Source organism: Amblyomma americanum, chromosome 11, assembly GCF_052857255.1.
Source record: "Amblyomma americanum isolate KBUSLIRL-KWMA chromosome 11, ASM5285725v1, whole genome shotgun sequence".
In the NCBI taxonomy this organism is placed as follows: Eukaryota; Metazoa; Arthropoda; class Arachnida; order Ixodida; family Ixodidae; genus Amblyomma; species Amblyomma americanum.
The window spans coordinates 40,556,877-40,576,524 of NC_135507.1; the positions used below are offsets into that span (position 1 = coordinate 40,556,877).

General features: G+C 43.7%; 1 protein-coding gene across 3 annotated transcripts in view; it reads left to right on the top strand.

Moving 5' to 3' along the window:
• Positions 1–19,341, top strand: part of LOC144110065 (cytochrome P450 3A31-like) — a 39,602-nt gene extending 20,261 nt beyond the window's left edge. For all 3 annotated transcript variants that reach the window (XM_077642872.1, XM_077642874.1, XM_077642875.1), the window contains exons 5-14: positions 259–384; positions 2,487–2,730; positions 6,145–6,272; positions 8,272–8,362; positions 9,463–9,535; positions 11,988–12,096; positions 12,793–12,881; positions 15,605–15,745; positions 17,937–18,102; positions 19,119–19,341. In XM_077642872.1, coding sequence (XP_077498998.1) covers positions 259–384; positions 2,487–2,730; positions 6,145–6,272; positions 8,272–8,362; positions 9,463–9,535; positions 11,988–12,096; positions 12,793–12,881; positions 15,605–15,745; positions 17,937–18,102; positions 19,119–19,205 — 1,254 coding nt within the window. In that variant the 3' untranslated portion in view covers positions 19,206–19,341. The remainder of the gene's footprint in view (positions 1–258; positions 385–2,486; positions 2,731–6,144; positions 6,273–8,271; positions 8,363–9,462; positions 9,536–11,987; positions 12,097–12,792; positions 12,882–15,604; positions 15,746–17,936; positions 18,103–19,118) is intronic.
• Positions 19,342–19,648: the final 307 nt, after the last annotated feature.

Here is a 19,648-nt window from a genome sequence, read left to right on the forward strand (position 1 = left end):
CCAGTGTAGGGTAGCAAACCGGAGACTCGCATCTGGTTAACCTCCCTGCGTTTCCTTTTCATTCTCTCTCTCTAGGTGGGCTCATGTGATTAAGAAGTTTGCGGGGATACGGTGGCCGCAGCTGGCAAAGGATGGGGCTAATTGGAGAGACATGGGAGAGGCCTTTGGCCTGGAGTGGGTGTAGTCAGGCTGATGATGATGATGATGATTGCGCATTGTTCCATTGAGATTGTCACATGTCTTGCGACCTCTTTGCAGGTTTTCACGTTGGTCACGAAGCCTCTACTGCTCAACCAAGTGCGGCTTACGAGAGTGTTTGGACAGGACTGGAAGGAGCTTCGCGGACTGATCTCACCGGCATTTAAGGGTTCTTACATGAAACAAGTTCGTTTCCCACTGTTATTTCTCGTCCCTTACAAATGCTGCGGAATAACCCACACACTATCTAAAAACAGAGCAGCAAATTCTGTACACTCTAAACAGATTTCCCCCCAATATGTTGGAACTGGACAACAGAAATTATAGGAGTAGCAACAGGAGTTTCTCGAGTATTGTGCAATCTCCTCTCTTGGAGACAAAACCATTTACGAAGATTCAAAAGACTGCTTCGCAATACTACAGAAAAACCAGTCCTAACGACAGGACGACAAAAAATGGTGTATTTTAGGATCACCTCTGTCGTGTTCTTGAACAGGGCAGCAATCAGGGATATCCTGCTTCCCACAAAAAAATTTGGCGGTATCGGATTAGCAAAGGTGCTAAATAAACTGCTGCGCTTGTTTTCCCCTAGCACCTGTTTATTTTTAACGCGGGAGCGAGGAAGACTCGGGGCATTAGCCGACTGATTTTCGTAATGAACTGTTGCAAGACAAGTCGTGGCAGTTGTTCCTGCTGCAAGCAACAAACAGCGCACAGGTGGTTATGGAGTTCTGACATAGGCGCGCTAAGTATTGAAGCTGTACTGTGGTGACACAGCTGCTGCGCTTTGCGTTCCGCATACCACAGGCAGCCGTGTGGCATTAACTCTTTATTTATTTGAACACGTACATGGAAGCTTGCTAAGTCAGTCGTTTTATAAATACGCGATTTAGGCTACACATGAACTTCAGCTGTTAAAAACGTTTTCAACGTTCTATTACTTGAATTCCTCTAAGCTTTAAAAGTATAGGAACTAAACAAATAGATGCGATAACGTAGGCCAAGTGGTATGAGTCACAAAGAGCTTAACGGATAGGAAAAAATAAGCACCGGTAAATGAAAGACGCAGGCTGTTCTGTTAGCGGTGCTCAGTAATTCACTGGTTCTGTGGGCTCTTAATTATATCTGCCTAGTGTGGCTGGTATGTAAAGCGGTTATTGTGTCAAACACAACGAAAAAAATATTCATTAATAGAGCCAAACGTTTGACACATTTCGTGGAAGCAGTAGCTATGGCTTTGCTCTGACGCCAACGCGAATTTACCTTAAGTGAAACGAAGCCTCTGAATATTATTTTTTGAACAAACGCGCCACAATAACATCTGATTTCGGTTAAGGTCACAACGTGTTCAGAGAACAAAATAGTCAACTGTGTGCACATGTTTTGAGGGAATATCTCTGCTAAGGGCCAGTTTTCACCGTGAATCCGAACCACGAGCATTAAGTAACTAGACGAATATGATTGGAGTGGAGTGCATTTTGCAGGGACTATCAGGTGAGGAACATCGGTATACCAATAACCGTCAATAGAAACATACATGACAGCAATAGCTTCTCACCTGTGGGGCAGGAACTTGAAGGCTAACGCAAAGGATTCAACTTGCGCTAAGCACAACGCTGTGAGCTATGCGAAGGAAAGTGATATGCGTAACGTTAAGAAACAAGACATTAGCAATGGAAGCCAGTAAACAAACGCGAATTATTAATATCATAATAAAAACAAATAGAAGCATTCAACAATGACACGGAGTGTAATGCAAAGACAAGGAAAACGAACTGTAACGGTCGGGGTGCCCAGACAGAGTAAGCCTAACGGGGTGCTTAAGTAAGTCAGGCGTGTGAACAAGATTAGGAAGTTTCCTCACATAAGGTGGCTGAAGCTTGCACAAAAAAGGGTTACTTAGAAATATGGGAGAGGCCTTTGTCGTGCAGTGGACGCAGTTAGTCGGATGATAACGATGGTGTTTCTAAACGCTGCAATGCATGACACCTAAGACAGGGCCAACACTTAAGGTTTTACTTTTACCGAAAGCGTTCATATCAATCGCGTTCTCGCTATTCTGTTCATTGTCATTCAACGAAGTACAAAGCATATCAAGTGTCCACACAGACTAAGCGCTGAAGGAGGGGGAAGGGCTTGAGAAACGTCTTTCCAAGAATTTTGGAGTTTGATGTGACCATTCGGTTGGTCACCTGAAAAAGGATAAAAGAGTCTAATGAAACGCAGAAGACGGCGTTTCGCCAAGAGATAGCAGCATAATGTGTCCAATTTTCGCTTCCTCTTCGCAGGCTGTGATCATAATGAAAGATCGTGCCAGCCTCTTTGCGGACATGATCGAGGTGGCCGCGGCAAAGCAGGACGGTGTAGTCAACATGCACGACCACGTGCTTCGCCTGGCAATGGACGTGGCCATGGGGGTGTTTCACGGCACCCGTACAGACGTACAGCGAGGGGACGAGGCGGCCTGCAAGCTTCTCCTCAAGTGCCGCCAGTGCACGGGCATGTTCGGCGAGAGCAAGATGGTGCTAATCAGTAAGAGGCTAATCTCTATGACTTGGTATTGCTTACGGCGCAGTACTGCAGGTGCCTCCAAACGAAAACTTGTGGCCCACATCAACCCAAAGTAGCTAAAAAAATTGGCAGTGGCTTAGCTCGGCTATGCCAGGATATACGTAGCGAGAGGTACGTTTCCCTGGCTGAGCTTGTTGTGGTCACTGTATGTTTAGAAATGAGAGACATATAGGCTCCATGTCAGCGGCTACGCGCCGTCTTCCACAGGCCCCATTTCAGCGGCTATATGCCATCTATTACAATCGGCAGCCTGGCATCTCCGTTTGCCAACCTGTTCTTCTCTCTGTTCTGGCGTCTCCGCTGCTCTCTGCGCCTTCATACGCTTATTCTCTCTCTGTTCAGTAGCCAAGTGCTACGCGACAACCTCGGGATCGGAAGAGTTAATCTCCTCTTGTCTATAGCGCCGTTTAGCAGCGGCTGGACTCTCCTTCTTTGCACGCATGTCAAACGTTGGGATACAGCCGCCCATTACATCTCTGCCTTTTATACGCAATGCTGCGCCTGCGACGCGCGGTTCGGGTGATAGAGCGGCTTGGGGCGAGGCGGCGACGAAGAACGCGGCGCAGCTGTGGGGTCTCTCTAGTTGCCATGGCAACTGCGCGTGCGCACAACTGCCCTCTTCCAGCCACCACGAAATGCTCGACTGGTAGCCGAGTGTAGCTCTCGCTACAAAAGCATGAGGGCGGACATCACTCCCTAAGTGGTGTGTGGATCCCGACCCTACGCGCCCATGAGGCCAGGCCACGGAGATGCATCGGTTCGGAGGTGTTATTCGTGATCGTATTCAATCCGTACGCGGCCACGCAAGCTGAGCTTCACGGTCTTTAGTCTACAGTTTGGTAGGGTTCACACCTTTAACTATAAACTCGGCGCAGTCAGTTAACACAAGTTGAGGCGTGGCTTTTTGTGCCTGGGTATAGACGAGATAGAATGTAGTATCCGCACGGCGTGGGACCCTAGCGGAATGCTGGGGAGGTATCCAAATAGTGTTTGCGAACATGCCGTCCGCCGGAAAAACTGCAAGCATAACTACATGATGCAAGAGCTAATGTCCGCCAAATCTCATCCTACTACAATGAGCAAACGAATAACTAAATTTTCGGTATGTTTCGGTACGTTTCGATATTGTTGTATCTGCATTTCTGTGTAATAGTGCGTAATACCGTTGAAAGTTATCCTCCATATTTGTTCTTCATTGCCTTGAAATTTCAACAAAGCGTTTAAAGTGTGGCGGAAGCGATTATTTATACCCGAAAACCGTATTTATTGATATTTTGCAATCGATTTTTATTTATCTTCATTATTTCTCACCCCCATCGCCTTCACAAATTGACACTGCGGCCCTCAAGCCGAATAGTTTCGAGGCACCTGCTATATAGGTATGTCGTGGATTTTGAATGCCGAATATAGAATCAAGAATACAATACGGCGCCACAGAAGTGGATGAAATAAGTGAAGGTTTGGCAAGCACCTCATTAATCTAAAATATCTAAAACAATATCTAGACTGCCAACGTTTAGCACCGAAATCTTATCAATAAAGCAAAATATAAGGAAAGTGGGCAATCATAAACAAATCTGAGAAATGACATCCAAGATAAAGGATTAGCGTGAAACACGGTCACCTATACAAAAATACTTGTTCCACAAAAGTGACTGAGTGCTCGTGTGTGTACAACCCTTGACTTGTCGTTTTCGTTTCGCCCTACCCAGTTTTTGCTGCCTTTGCACATGCAATTATCAAAGACATAGCATGGGCTGACTTTTCGTTTGTAGAATTGATAGCATTACACTCCATAATCGACTATGTAGTGTTGCGGCTCATTTAGAGAAGACAGTTTAACACCTCCAGTGAGAGCATAGAGCGTACGACGAAAATGTGGTTTTTAGTGCGAATGTCAGAAAAGGCCATTTTTTTGTCATTCACGTAGTATTGTTTTCTTTGCGATGATTAACTTTCCAGTAGCATAGTGCCACATACAGTAGTCTACGCAGAACTGGCTCTTCAAAAATGCTTCAGGGATTACTAACATTTATTGCAGCATTTTAGGAAAGCTTGCTGCAAGAAGAGCCCGTCAGAAGAGCCCGCGTGAATACTAAATAATTGGAAGTAATTGTTTTCCGCTCTGTGCCCAAAAATGCAATCTTACACGCCAGGTCATGCCATGTTCTGAAGCGCTGCACAAAACGGGTTCGATGCAGATCACGGCGGTCAATGAAGGCAAAATTCTAGAGGCCCGTGTACTGTGCGATGTTAGTGCACGTTAGAGAACCCCTGGTGGTCAAAACTTCCGGATCCCTTCACTACGGCGTCTCTCATAGCCTGAGTCGCTTTGGGACGTCAAACCCCATAAACCATAAAACCATGTTCTGAGAGACAGATCACATTTCAGTGCTGAGGACTTATGCGTAAGATGTGTAGTCAGGCATTATCACGGAGCCCAGCGGTAGGGCGAGTCGCGTCCCGAGCACCGGGCATATTGTGGTTGAACGTCTCATAACGAAACATTGCTGTTATCGGTCGCACCTGCGGCAAAGCGACCAATCAGCATTGGGTGGGCTCCAAAGTTCTGACAAAATCTGTACAATCTCTGGAGAAGGAGACGTATAGTTTCAACGCTTTCCGTCCTCACTGCTTTTGTCGCAGAATTTAGAATTTGCTCGAAATATAGAATCGACGCAAAATGTTCGTTAGCGCGTGCTGGGCTGATCCTGTTCTCTCAGGATTCTTTTGAGCAAATCAGGTCAGAGGCTGGCTTTCGTCGTTTCCAGATTCCTTCCAAGAATGCTCTCCTTAAAGTAGCCGCAGGTGGAGATTGTACTGTTGGTTGGTGCGTTGGGTTTGGGGGAACGGAAATGGCGCAGTATCTGTCTCATATATCGTTGGACACCTGAACCGCGCCTCAAGGAAAGGGATAAAGGAGAGAGTGAAAGAAGAAATGGAGAAAGAGGAGCCGTAGGGGAGGGTTCTGGCATTAATTTCGACCACCTGGGGACCTTTGACGTGCACTGACATCGCACAGCACACAGGCGCCTTATCGTTTTGCCTCCATAAAGACGCAGCCGCCGTGGTCGGGTTCGAACCCGGGAATTTCGGATCAGTAGCCGAGCGCCCTAACCCCTGAGCCACTGCGGCGGGTGGAAACTGTACTGTAGATTTGCATTTCATGCGGCGTGCGTCACGTCCTCATTGTGAAGGTGCAAAGATCGGAGAATTGAGACTTGCGTATTGGTGCCAGCGCAGCAAACGGTCTGCAAAGGTGGCACGCGGCGGCTGTGCAGGTCAGATTCGAAATGGAGAAATAGGTTTTTTCTAATTTTCTTCAACGTGCCACGCCTAAAAGCACGCCATTTGCGTTTGCTGTCATTCGTGCAGATTCCATCTCTGAGCTGCCGTTCCTTTTCAAGCCACTGCTCAAGTACGGCTTGTCCCGGGGTGTTCCCATGGACACCGTTCTTGCGTATTTTGGCCCTCGTTTCGAAGAACGACGAAGGATCAATGGGGTGAGTTTCTTTACTCATTGCGATAGCTATTATCAGTGGTTGTGACAATGGGTTGTGGAAATGTTTGGGAAGAAGAGTTTTAAGCCAAGCAATATAGTGGAAAGGGGAATTCATATCTTCTGACTGATTATTAAAAAAGGGGCTTATTTTTCATCTATATACTTCGCGGATGTTCTTATTACAGCGAATATAGAGAATCATGACCAGAGAACCCTGCAATATAGTGGAAAGGGGAATTCTTATCTTCTCACTGATTATTAAAAAAGGGGCTTATTTTTTATCTATATACTTCGCGGATGTTCTTATTACAGCGAATATACAGAATCATGACCAGAGAACACTGCCTGTCAGTTTGAAACAACAGATAATTGTAAGCAAACTATCTACAGTACTTAGGAATATAGCTACCCTAAAAGAGCTGGCTATAGTTCCTAATGCACCAATGCTCACACAGCTTGTATGTCTGGTAAAATTTAAACCGTCGGCATGTGATTGTCCCCGGCCTGAATGGAAAGTTTATTGTTTAGTGGGAACACTAACTAATCTCCCAAATAAAGCAAAGATACTCCACGCCTATTAAAGCTGAATTCACCACTTAACACTTACAGCCCCTGAACAATTTGGAAGTACGACGTTTAAAGCAATTATTTACTTATTAGTTTTTTTTTTAGTATGTACTGCAGACACTTGGGTCCAAGCAGATGGTCATTCGATTATTTTATAAAGCAATAATGAAGAAATCAAGAACAAGCAAGCACAAAATTACTCATTTTTTAAAATATGCTGAGTAACTGTCAGTAACGCATCGTTCCGGTCCCATACTGTGCGAGGAAAAAACTTAAAAATATCTGTTACATTGTTAAATTATGCTCCGCTATGCTCTGCGCTAATCCAGAGAAGGCCTAATGTTGCGTGGTAGGTATACAGTAAAAATCGCTCACGTTGTTTGCTAAGGGCAACTGTAAATTTTCTTGGGCTGTACTGTAGGCTTCAAGCTTATCTACGAGAAAAAGCCACTCTTTCACAGTGTAGGCTCTGCTCCCAATCGTAGTGCATCATCTGGACTTCAGAACGCTGAGCCCCATCAACATTTTTGTTTGCTGATTCAAATTGCTTCTGAGGATGCTCATGAACTCGGTGCTCCGGTATTCCAGGACTCAAGTATGGCTTACAGCTTATCTGGATGGCTATGTTTTTGCATTTCGATTCCCTCAGCAAAGCTGGGCTTTTTTTTCCTTTTGCATGCGCGATTGTGTGCGAAAAATGACACGTGAAAACTAACCGTTCTCAAGGGGGTCTCAAACACAGCACTAAAAACAAATGAAAGATAGCAAACGGTCGCATACACATTCGCAAGTAGCATTTGCTTTTAGTTTTGTGCATCATAGTGAAGAATTTGTTGTGTAAATATTTTAGTTAGACTGCAAGTGTACAGAGAATGAAATAGATGACCACATGCCGCCAACCTATAGAATCCACATTCACTGCCTCTGCATGCCATGGGCAGCGCTCTCACATTCTACATTCAAGTTTTATTGTGTTGCATGTGACCAAGTCTCGAACATTAACAAGCACCAAACCTTAGGGTATGAGAGTATGTTCTGCATGCGCCGCTTGCTCGCGGGGTGCAACTGGTGAACACTCTTTGGCAAAGAAAAACGTATACTCAGAAGAACAAACAGAAAGTGAAACTGCACCAGCCTTGACGCAGTAGATATAAAACACTGCAATGAATATGAGGAGGTTGTGGGTTCGCGTGCTAGAGGGTGCATGCGCATGTAATTTTTTCCACTTTCTGTGAAACTTTGCTATCCGAGATCTAGTCACTTCATTGTCTGCCACATTCAGCACCACTATAATTGATAACAGTTTTTTATTGTTCCCTTTGTGTCAGTGGCAGTTGCCTTTTTTTCGTCCGTCTATCCTATGCAGCGCCTCATTTTGGTACACCTGAGCCGAAATAATACATTAAAAATTACGATCTCTCTCCCTGAAATAGGCCAAAAAAGCGGATCTCTTACAAATCTTGTTGAATGCTGAATCCGAAGACAGCCCACAAATTAATTTTGAGCCAGTGAAAGAAAGCAAATGTGAGTTCACGGTTTGACTTCCTTAGGAATGAAGAAAATTGATGTTGTGTGCGCAGCGTTTCAGTATTGATGAATGTTTAGAAAACACGACCTTGTTCAAAACGTACAACTGTGTTTATGAAGCGAGTGGCGGGAAGACAGGTATTCCGCATGAAATATTTCACCTAAAGCAGTGAGCTTGAAAGATTACATATGGACAGTGCATACAGAATGAAGCGGCATATTGCTTGCAGCAAGATTAGTGAAGAAACATTGAAAAAGACCTTGAATGCAGATGGCGTCGACAGCACTTGGGGACAGATATTCGCATTGCAAGAAAGGAATACTTAGACAACAGTGGTGAAAGCCTGCCAAAAAAGATTAAAAAATGCATGAACAACTCGTCTTGCTTCATCACTGCCGCCCACTACTTCTATTCTTTCGGGTCCTGCACTTTAATCTGCACTATCTCCCTTCATAACCCATCATTTATGCTATCAACGCCTTGCGTATTTCGACTTCGTTTGGTCGTTCTTCAGTCATTACGTTGGCAATGAGCTGTTTGCCGCACTCAAAGCTGCATGTTTACGTAACGGAATGAATTGTGCAAGTAAAAAATCTTGTATAAAAACAAATAAGGCTGAAAAGTGTCCAGAGCGCGGAATTCAGGCAGTTTATTTCCCATTCTTTCATGTGCCATAATAAACATCAGCAGCTCCCGCAAACCACACTCTCAATCCGTCTTTCAAGAACGCCTTACCGGCAAGCTGCTGCTGTTCTCGTCCGCCAGAAATTCAGACATTTGTATCATAGAAGTATCCTGATTGCACCTCCGCGAAAATGCTGAGGTTCTGCTCGGGACTTTACCTGCTACCTAGCATTTAGCAAAAACAAGACTTAGATGATGAACACGCATTTATGGCGGACAAATGTGCTTATAGGACGCATTACGATTAAGTGTAATTGTTCCACCGACTCTTCGAATGGACATGAATTGCTATAGCCCTTTGCTGGAAATGTTTTCTCACTTTGGTGTTGGCATATTTTTCTACCATTCTTGTGTAATTCGAACTTTGTGCTGATGGTGGCAAACGCATGCGCTTTATCACTTATCTTTTAAGCTGGGGACAGGAAGGTGCATCTAACATGCCGCACTCGAACACTGGCGAACGGCACCCTATTCATAATCGCAGCGTGAGTACCTTTTTTAGCGCTTTTTTTTCGTACTGCAGATGCACTTTTCAGCGGACACCTGAACCGCGCCGTAAGAGAAGGGAATAAGGAGGGACTGAGAGAAGAAAGGAAGAGAGAGGTGCCGTAGTGGAGGGCTCCGAAATATTTTCGACTCCCTGGGGATCTTTAACGTGCACTGACATTGCACAGCACACGGGCGCCTTTGCGTTTTGCCTACATCAAAACCCTGTCTCCACGGTCGGGTTCGAACCCTGGTACTCCGGATCAGCAGCCAAACGCTCAAACCACTCAGCCACCGCGGCGGGCATTTTCCATTTCCGGGATAAAGCAAAATCGCTCATGTACCCTCACACCCACAAGTTAGGAATAAGAGAAGAAAAAATTAGACATCCGGAGAAAAAATACGTGGTCGTTGTTCGCCATGCCAATTTCCATCATTCTTTTTTACCGCACTGCGTCGCTTTTAAATTTGTGCGCTGCGTTTCGTGCTACTGGTGCAATGCATGTACGAAGCACAAATAGCCGCCGCGGTGGCTCAGTGGTTATAGAACTCGGCTGTTGACCGGAAAGACGCGGATTAGATCCCGGCCACAGTGGTCGTATTTCAGTGAAGGCGAAACTTGGAAGGCCCGTGTACTGTGCGATGTCAGTGCACGTTAAAAAACCCCAAGTTATTGAAATTATCCGGAGCCCTTCTGCGGCGTCCTTCACCGCCTGTGTTGCTCTGGGACGCTATCCCGCCTCGTAAAACCTTTTACTGAGCTCGACATGAAAGCTTCAATTAAACTGGTGGACAGTTTCTCAGGAGCAGATTATATAGTCCTTGTTCACAGCATTTGTTGATTTCTTGATGAAGAACTCATTTAATAATATTTAAAGCCAATGGTTTTCATACCGCTTTTAATATTGCTTATTAAATCACAAACGAACACATTTCTCGTGACATCTGACAGTAATTACCCAATTTTGGAATGCGTAGTTTTAGTAGAAAATCCCAATCTTTCTGGGCTCTTTTTTACGCTTTGGTGTTCCTTAAGTTCAAAGTCCCATGGCTAGAGGGAACAAAATCATTGTATTTTCCGCGAAATGTAAAACATAAAATTGCCGGGTAACGTCTTGGAGAATCGCTAGAATGAAGTCAAGTATGAAAACGTAATGACAATGAAGGTGTCAAAGATGATTGAGATCCATATTTTATGACTGGCGCGAAACAAGTTTTAAATTTTCTCCTTTTTTTTTGAACAGCGCAGAACGAAGTTACAAGTCAGGAGGCAGGCGCTGTCACGATCCTCTTATTGAAAAGAGCCCGAAGAACAAGAAATGAACTTTGCCAGGACAGCAGTTTGAGCATATTTGTTATTCATTTATGATAGAACAGCGCAAAACGACGAGCCAGCACATGAGACAGGCGCTTAAAGAAGACAGGGCAAGAGACAGACCTGTCTTGTTCCAACTTTCTGTGCTGTTTCATTGCAAATTAATAACCAACATACCCAAGCTGCTGTCGATACTTTTATCCTGTAGCAAAGCCTGTTACGCGTTCGAAATGAACATTCATAAAGAAGGGGAGCCTTGTATAGTTAAGCCATCTGACCACTGTGTAGCAAACAATTCGAGTCACAGTAAAATAGAGATGTCTTGTAAGCAGTCACTACCACCGAGATCGTGCCATTAAAGGAGGCAAAATACGTTTCACATATATGTGACTAATGACAAGCGCACGTCCTGGCTGTCCTATTCCTCAAGGAAAGCTGCAGCAAGCAGCTGTAGAAGAAGTGCTGGGTTGGATTCCAGAGGACGATGACACTGTGCCACTGTACCAGGTATAATCTACAGTTGTGGGCATGTCGGATTGCAGTGTTAGTAGTGGTATCAGTAGAAAAGTTTATATGGGGCAAAAATATCCAGAATTTGTCCTGGGCGAGAAGGCTAAATGCATTTTCTTCTGACGATGCCATCCCATCCTTGACAGAAGTGGCAACCACTATAGCATATCCGAACACGTTTGCTGTACAGTACATCGTGCAACAACCAACAGAAAACAAAAAAATCACCATTAGAGAGTCGTACCAAACCTTGCTACAAAGCGTTCTTTGAGAACAAGAGAAGTAAAAAATTAAAATTTCTCGCGTGCGGTTATTAGCGTTGGGCAGACGGGACTTTTTAAAATCTCACCGCGATCAATGATGCGCTACGTTTAGAACAGAACAAAATTTGTTGTGAGCTTGAGTGGTTATCAAGCAGTTTTTTTTTAATAAATAAAGAAGAAGAACTTTGTGTTCAGCAGCATACGTGTGCACACAAAATATTGCGTCTTGAAACGTTGCTCTCTTTTTAAGACTTCAATGGGTTTGCTTCGAAAAGACGAGGTTTACTTCTCCGAGGACAGCAGTACTTGAACCTGAGTCGCTCGAAGAATGCGATAATAAACTTTTAAAGTATCTCCTTCCAGGATTGATGCAGTTGCTACACCACTCACGTTTGCCACCTACCTCCTGGCAATGCATCAAGACGTTCAAGACCGTCTCAGACAGGAAGTTAGGGAAGCAATGACAAAAGATGTGAGTTAGCTCCTGTTTGTTCCTGCTTATCTATTCTCTGTGGTGATTATGCCCCGCCACATATCTGTAAAAAAAGTTCTGAGCAGAAATAACGTGTTTTCCAGAGCCCTAAGGCTCTCACTGCCTCATCATTTGCCCTGGTGAAAGCAAATAGTAAAGACTATTTTTAAACCCTGGTTCATGATGATCGACACACCTTAAATGTGACCATGCAGTCTGTTAAGCACCAAAAAGCTTTTGTGTCTCGTGGGTTTTTATATTAGATGCCCGAATTCATGTTGCGCGAAGACCCAATTTGTCTTACGTGAGCAACAAAACACGCAAGTAAACAGGCTTCTTGACTTTTCGACCCTAACAAAGCCCAAATTTAAGCCAGCGCGAGCCACAAATGAATAAACTAGTCCCGAAATTTTGCTGCTGGAAACGAGACCAGTGGCGTGTCTGTTCGCTGCTACTGCCACACTAAACCAAGAGCACAAGTTTGAAATGGGGACTGTAAAACGCAACTTGATTTAGGAATCCGTGAGCATAACAGAGCGCGATTTATTTTTACCTACTCACGAAATACTAGCTCTATACACTATACTTCGTATTTACTCACACCGCCAAGTCTTCAGCAGTAAGACAGAGGTTTTGTATGACGGTATGAAATGTTTAATGCAATGCCGACCTGCTGTTTTCTTTTTTATTGCGCAGGGGGAGTTGACGTACGACAACATATGCGGAATGGAATATCTCGGTCAGGTGATATCAGAAGCCCTACGGATGTACCCTTCACTTCATGGGTAAGGCATTTTCAAACGAAGCTCTGAGCGCGAAACCAAAAAGGAGGACTGGAACCTATTTTCGTCTGCTGCGAGAAAGTACAGTGTACGTAGGAAACAAAATTTCCCAAAAGAATGCGTTCGAAGCACTAAATAATAACTAAATCAAGTACATTTAATTTTTTCGATTTCTTAAACACAAAGTTTTCCGCGTTATGGCCCCGCGGTTTAAAGAGCATCGCCCTGCTTACAAAAGTTGCAGCCAGCTCTGTTCCAAACGAACAACCGTTCCCACTAACTACTGCTTTCAGTGATGGGCGCCAATACTCCCCTTCCTTAGCCGCCGCCGCCGCCGCGGCTCAGTGTTGATGGCGCTCGGCTGCTGACCCGAAAGACGCAGGTTCGATCCCGGCCGCGGTGGACGCATTTCGATGGAAGCGAAATGCTGGAGGCTCGGGTACTCTGCGATGTCAGTGAACATTAAAGAACCCCAGGTGGTGGAAATTTCCGGAGCCCTTGAATACGGCGTCCCTCATAGCCTGAGTCGCTTTGGAAATTTAAACAAAAATAACCTAACCTAAACTCCTCTTCCTCTACGGATTCCCTTCCTCCATTCCCTCGCCCTTCCGGATCCTGCTTTAGTTTTACATCATAGTTAAGAAACAATGCACCCGTAATCAAGATAGCGTAGACGCGCTGCAGTATGCGAGTTATGTGTAATGCAGGACCGCTTCAGTTGGCTGATTTATGTACGGGGAGGAAAGTTAAAGGTTGCGGTGTAAATGTGACAGCATTTGGAGCTAAAAGGAAGGCGGGAGGAGGGGGATTCTGGGCACAGATAGGACATAAAGGACATTTATTACAATATCCTGCGGCTGTAGCTGCGACTAGAGAAGGTTTTCACCCGTAAAATGGTCAAACTGCAGCGCTTAAAGGAGAGTAGACACATTGTTTTGTTCCGTGTTTTCTTCTAAATAATGGTGCGCAAGACAATAATATGCGAGGATCGCCATGTGGTATACGTGTACCAGCAATAAATGTTTACATTCCGAATTTCTTCTCTAACTAGTTTCGGCTTTCGTTCCAAGTGTCGAGGGATGGCTGTGACGTCAAAGGTCGACATAGGTCACATGAAGCTCAATATAAACTGCGATAAAGACCGCTGCTTCTTCACTCGTTGAGGTCTTGCTTTTGGGACAGGCTGGCATAAATGCTGTACTTAATAAAAACGAAGTAACGATTATATTGTGCCTTCTCTTACTCGCTCGGCTGTTGGAACCGAAACTGAAACATGTAAACGAAGAAACTCGATAATAAATTGTTGGACGGTTGTTGACGAGCATAACGTGGCCATCCATGCATATTCATGCCTTAGGCATCGTTGTGAGGAAGAAAACCTACAACCGAAATGTGATTCTTACACTTGAGATTCGGCTTCTCACGGCTCCCTCATGCGTAAAGGCGAATTTTCATGCATAGAGAAATAACTAAAACATGAGAATTGGCAACAGCATCACAAAATTATCTGTCATTATATTCTTTCTTTGTTTTCTCCGTCTTAAAGGCTCGGAGACTAACAATATCCTAGTCTCATTCCTGTACCTTTTTTAGATTAATTAGCCAGAGAAGTAGAGGGAAACTAGCTGCTCTTTCAAGCTGCTGTAAAAATGAAAATAATAAGGCAGCCTGTGCAGTCCACTGACATGCACATTTAATTACCATTAGTTCTTTCCTGTTACCTCAAGTAGCTGTTAGTCTTTAAATACATAAAACTTAAGTGCACAAGCGTTAAAAGGAAACTGAGGACTATTTCCTTGAATAATTACTCGAAAATATGTTCCTCTGCCTCTTTGTTGGCATGTTAATTTTTTAACAAACATTGGCAGTGGCTTAGCTCGACTATGCCAGGATATACGTAGCGAGAGGTACGTTTCCCTGGCTAAGCTTGTTGTGTTTAGCAATGAGAGACGTTGGGTATACACATCTTTTATTTACTTTGCTTGACAGAGACGAAGACTGCCCGATGATCTGTGAAGTAGCATGCAGTGGTCTTAATTTTGTCGATACAGTACTTTGATTTGGTAGAGCCTGTTTAGTATGCAAGCTCTACAGTAGTTCCTCATTCTGTAGTCTGCACTTGAGGGTCCGAAGCTAAATTAAAGTCAAACTTTTATTTCATACACTGACGACTAAGAGAGTCCTGTTTCCTGCTGAAATCACTCAGTCACACACAACTGTGAAACCGTGCCGTAGGCTGGTATACACGTAATAACCACATCAATGGTCTGCTTGACAGATGCTCCCGGTGCCACGTAGACTCCTTGGATGATAATGCCGCTTTCCAGAAGCCTAACACAGCAGGTTTCACTATTATTCACCGTCATCGAAGGGAGATGTCTGACAGCGATTATACCTTGTTTCACGTGCACACAGATTCCAGCATTCTTATTCGGTTCAAGCCAACTACCAGACGACAATCTCAGGATCGGAAGAGTTATTCTTTTCTTGTCTATACCGCCGCTTAGCAGCGGCTGGACTCTCCTTCCCTGCATGCATGTCAAACGTTGTGATACAGACGCTGTTGCTGTTGTTTGCGGCTTCTAGAAAATGAAATCTCTGTTTCCGGCGAGAGTGTTCTGATATCATTAGAATCAGTAACCAGTCAATCGAGTCCAAAATTACTTTTTACTCCGTTTTCCTTTTATTGTATTTCAGCCGTTTACAGAATGTAAATTTTTTTCTAGGTTTGTGCAGCGTGCCTGCGACCAGGATTACGAATACAAAGGCATTCGTTTTCCAAAGGACACTGTCATAGGGGTGCCCGTGCTCAGGATGCACTACGACCCAAAGTTTTGGAGTGAACCGGAGAAATTCAATCCTGACAGGTACGCTTTAAACCGTTATTTAACCTTCGGCGTCTGTCACAAGTAGTAGCGTTAACATGAAGCAGGACTAGGCCAAGCAATTGCATACTAACAGAGAAAATTATCTGTAGCTTCTGTAGAAGGATGCAGAACAGCGCCGCCCTGCCGCTATTATAACGAAACTCATTGAAACACAACAGGGGAATATAATACGGAGCTGCGTTGCTCAATAAAACACATTTAAGGGAGCCCAACAGTTTCTTAAATGCTAAATATTAGCTTATACATGAAGGAATAAAAAGGTGCAAACGTAGCCCAAAATAATTACAAGGCCTTACGGTTTCAACAACCAACACGGACTGACGCAAAGAACCAAAGAACTCTTATAATTTTCTTGGAGCTCCCATAGGACAGTAAGTCGAATAACGGATTTAAAAGAGTCTTTAATGGAAAGATATGCCGACATTTAGCTCTGGGTTATATCCTCATCGTTAAAGCTCATTATCAGTTAGGATACAGCACTCACGAGGTGGGAAAACGAATAACTGAAGCTAGTGGAAATGCAAACGGCTGCAGCGCTTTTGCAATATTTCTATCCAATGCGATTTCCTTTTCTGCGTATTTTTGTTGTAAAACAGGAAGCTCAATTTGAAGAAGTTGAGAAGTTGCAAGGAAAAACTTGTTTTCAGAGCGGTGAATGAAACCGATTCCTGAAAGTCGAACTTAACGCCACGTAATTATCACTTTGTCTCAGTGCTTGTTATGATAACACTTAAAGCCTCACCATGATTGCCAGTTCTGCGCTACTAGGAACAAGCAGCTTTCGTTGCAATTCGCATGAGGGAACGTACAGGCGCCAGCAATAAAAGGAATAACGAAAAACCATGCAATTAAGATTCGGTCCGATAAAAAGAAAAAGAAAACGGCAGAGACTTTTTTCAGTGCCTAAGATTAACACTGCAGTAAGTTGGAGCGGTAAAAGTACGAGTAAAGTACCAGGGCACCCACTAAATAAGCTGAAGGAAACCAGATGAACACACGGCTAGGGACTGTTTTCAGCGCTAGCACCCCTGGTGGCAATGAATTTAGCGTCATAGTGCTAACAGGAGCACGTGGGAGGTATTGGTTCCGAAAGACTGCACAATCGATGCCGTTATCGAAAGAAAGCTGTGTGATATAGTAATAGCTGGAAAAGAACACACCAGTCCATCTACTGTTGAATGGACTGAAATGCGCCAAGAATACAATTGCCATATGAAGGAAACGCAACGTATCAATGAGGGATGTACAATCGGCTTTCTCTAAAAAAAATGGGAAGAAGTGTTTATCTTTTCTGTCTAAATACCTTAAACTCTAAAAGGACTTCAATGTCTACATTCGCACTCGTAAAGCTACTCTCGGATGAGCGCACAACATAATTAATGCAGCTATATAGGTGTGGCCGAAGGAAGTTTTTCCTTCCTCACCATCCCCGAATGGCGCAGACATACTCAGCAATTCTGGACAAAAACATTTTTGAGCAGGAAACCGTTTATGAATGCATTTTTTTCATATAATGTAAGATGTCACTGTAGCAATCAATATACTCACAGAACACGCGACGGTAATCTTGCACTTTTTTTTCTATTCACGTTTTTGCTATCGTCAAAACGGTTCCCAGTTGGTTTTTTGTGACAGTCGTAACTGTTCGATGCGACCAATGAAACACTTCAAAAAAAAATTTTTCTACATATCAGAATATTGGACCTTTACCTTCTATATTCCCGTAAGAGTGTCTTAAAATTTTGAAATTTTCAAAATTTTTGCCCCCAGAAAGCTCGACTTGTGAAAATATGTTCTGTGCAGGTGGCTACTCCTTGAGCCAGGAATGACATTCCTCCACAGTATAAGTAGAGTTTGCCGCATGTTCGCCAAATACGTAAAATTCTAGAATTTTCCGCATACTTGGCGAATTATTTTGCATAAGCTACCCTGTCATTGTACCGAGCAGGTTACATAAGTAAATGACTATTATGGAAGACAGCGGGTAACGTTTTTTCGAGTGAATCGTGTTGTGGACCGAAAATAGGTATAGTAGCCAGGATAAAAATTGCAGGTATTCATTCCCTGTGAAATGATAACCACTTGTTTTTGCAAATACCAAGCTCTACGAGAGCCGGTAGAGTATGTGGAGAATTTCCCCTAATTGTTCTGTTTCTTACGAATAATACAGATTCAGCAGTGAAAACAAGCATAAAATAACGCCAATGGCATACCTACCCTTCGGTGCTGGACCCAGGAATTGCATCGCATCGCGGTACTCGGAGCTCATTATGAGGGTAACGCTGGCCACGCTAGTCTCCCGGCATAAGTTGACCCCAAGTGAAGGAGAACCAAAGGTAAATAAAGATTCGATAGAGTAGCGATCCTCTTATTGGCACGTTCCCCCACATACAAGATTTCATGTCAAAAGATCCTTCCCAACTATTGTCACCTGCACCCACATTCATTCTTTACTGGCTCTTTTATACATTCATTCAGTCACTCAGTAGTAGCCTTTCGTTTCGATCATGCGTCCATGATACCTGTTCTGTTCCTGAGCACATTAACAATCAATATTCTTGCACACTTCATTCGTACTTACCTTCTACGTTGACACCTTTGCATTCTCCTTTATCAACTAATAACATTCCTCCACTAGCGCCGGCGCTCTCAATCTATTGGCAACAACTACACATCCATTTACTTTATACCGGAGACCACTCATATCACCTCTCGCTCGCATCATCTATCCTTATTTTCTCGCTTAAACAGCCACCACGCCTGATGAAACAGGCCATATCCTTCCCTGGTCATAAATTTCTTACCCTTTCACTTACACGCTTACACCTTTCCACATGAACTTTTTCAGCCTCATAGACTGAGTAATTAAATTTTATATTTGCCTCGCTATTTTATGTTCTCATATTTAGCAAACTGTATAGCTTGTGTGCTAATTTCTTCGCTTGAGTTTGAATTATCCGGTATTTTATGGGCCTGGTTATTCAGACCATGTGCCACACCTGAAATTAAATACTCAATCATTAATTCGCTCTTTATCTTGCTTCACCATTCCCTGATTTAGATTACACCCAATTCGTTTGTTATATGTTGATTGACTTTGCTGCGATGGGGCCTTCTTTGGCTTATGTAACTGACACAATATGAAAAATAGCTCACACAGTCCAGTAAGGAAAAAATATACTGTGCATGGATTGACATATGCTGAAGAATTCAGTTTTCCAGATATTTAGTTGTAATTATAAGATTGTGAAAAAATTTATACTTATTAACAGAGTGCCAACGAAGCAAGAAGGATAAGCTGTGTAAAAGAATAATGAAGTTGTCATACTGAATTTATGCCCCACTTTTTCAGACGGCGGGTAGCTTTCGTGCCAGCTTCATCCTATTGGTTCCGGACAAGGGTATCTGGCTGCGAACCGAGAAGCTTTCAACAGCGTGATACCATTGTGAAACCTCCTTCATGCTGGAATTTATTCGCTTCGGCTACCAAACGCTACGTCGAAGAGTTTCCTCGTTACCTAACATTGCTTCGAAGCTGTAGCTGCCTATTTAGAAACAATAAAGCCGTGTTCGTTCATATCCACATTTTAATTTGATTTCTTTATGCTTTTGACAATAGAGCCATGGAAGAGAGGCAAAAGGCGTAACGAGGACCACCTGACTAGGCCCCTGCGCCTTCATAACTCGGCAACACAAGCACAAAAGCAGCCGTAGCTGATACTAACATCTGGTACTCGACATAAAATTAACACAATATAATAACATAATTTCACTGGAGAGGCAATGGCAGCAAATAAGGTTTGGTTTAGGTTTAGGGGGTTTAACGTCCCAACGCGACTGAGGCTATGAGGGACAATGTAGCGAAGGGCTCGGGAAATTTCC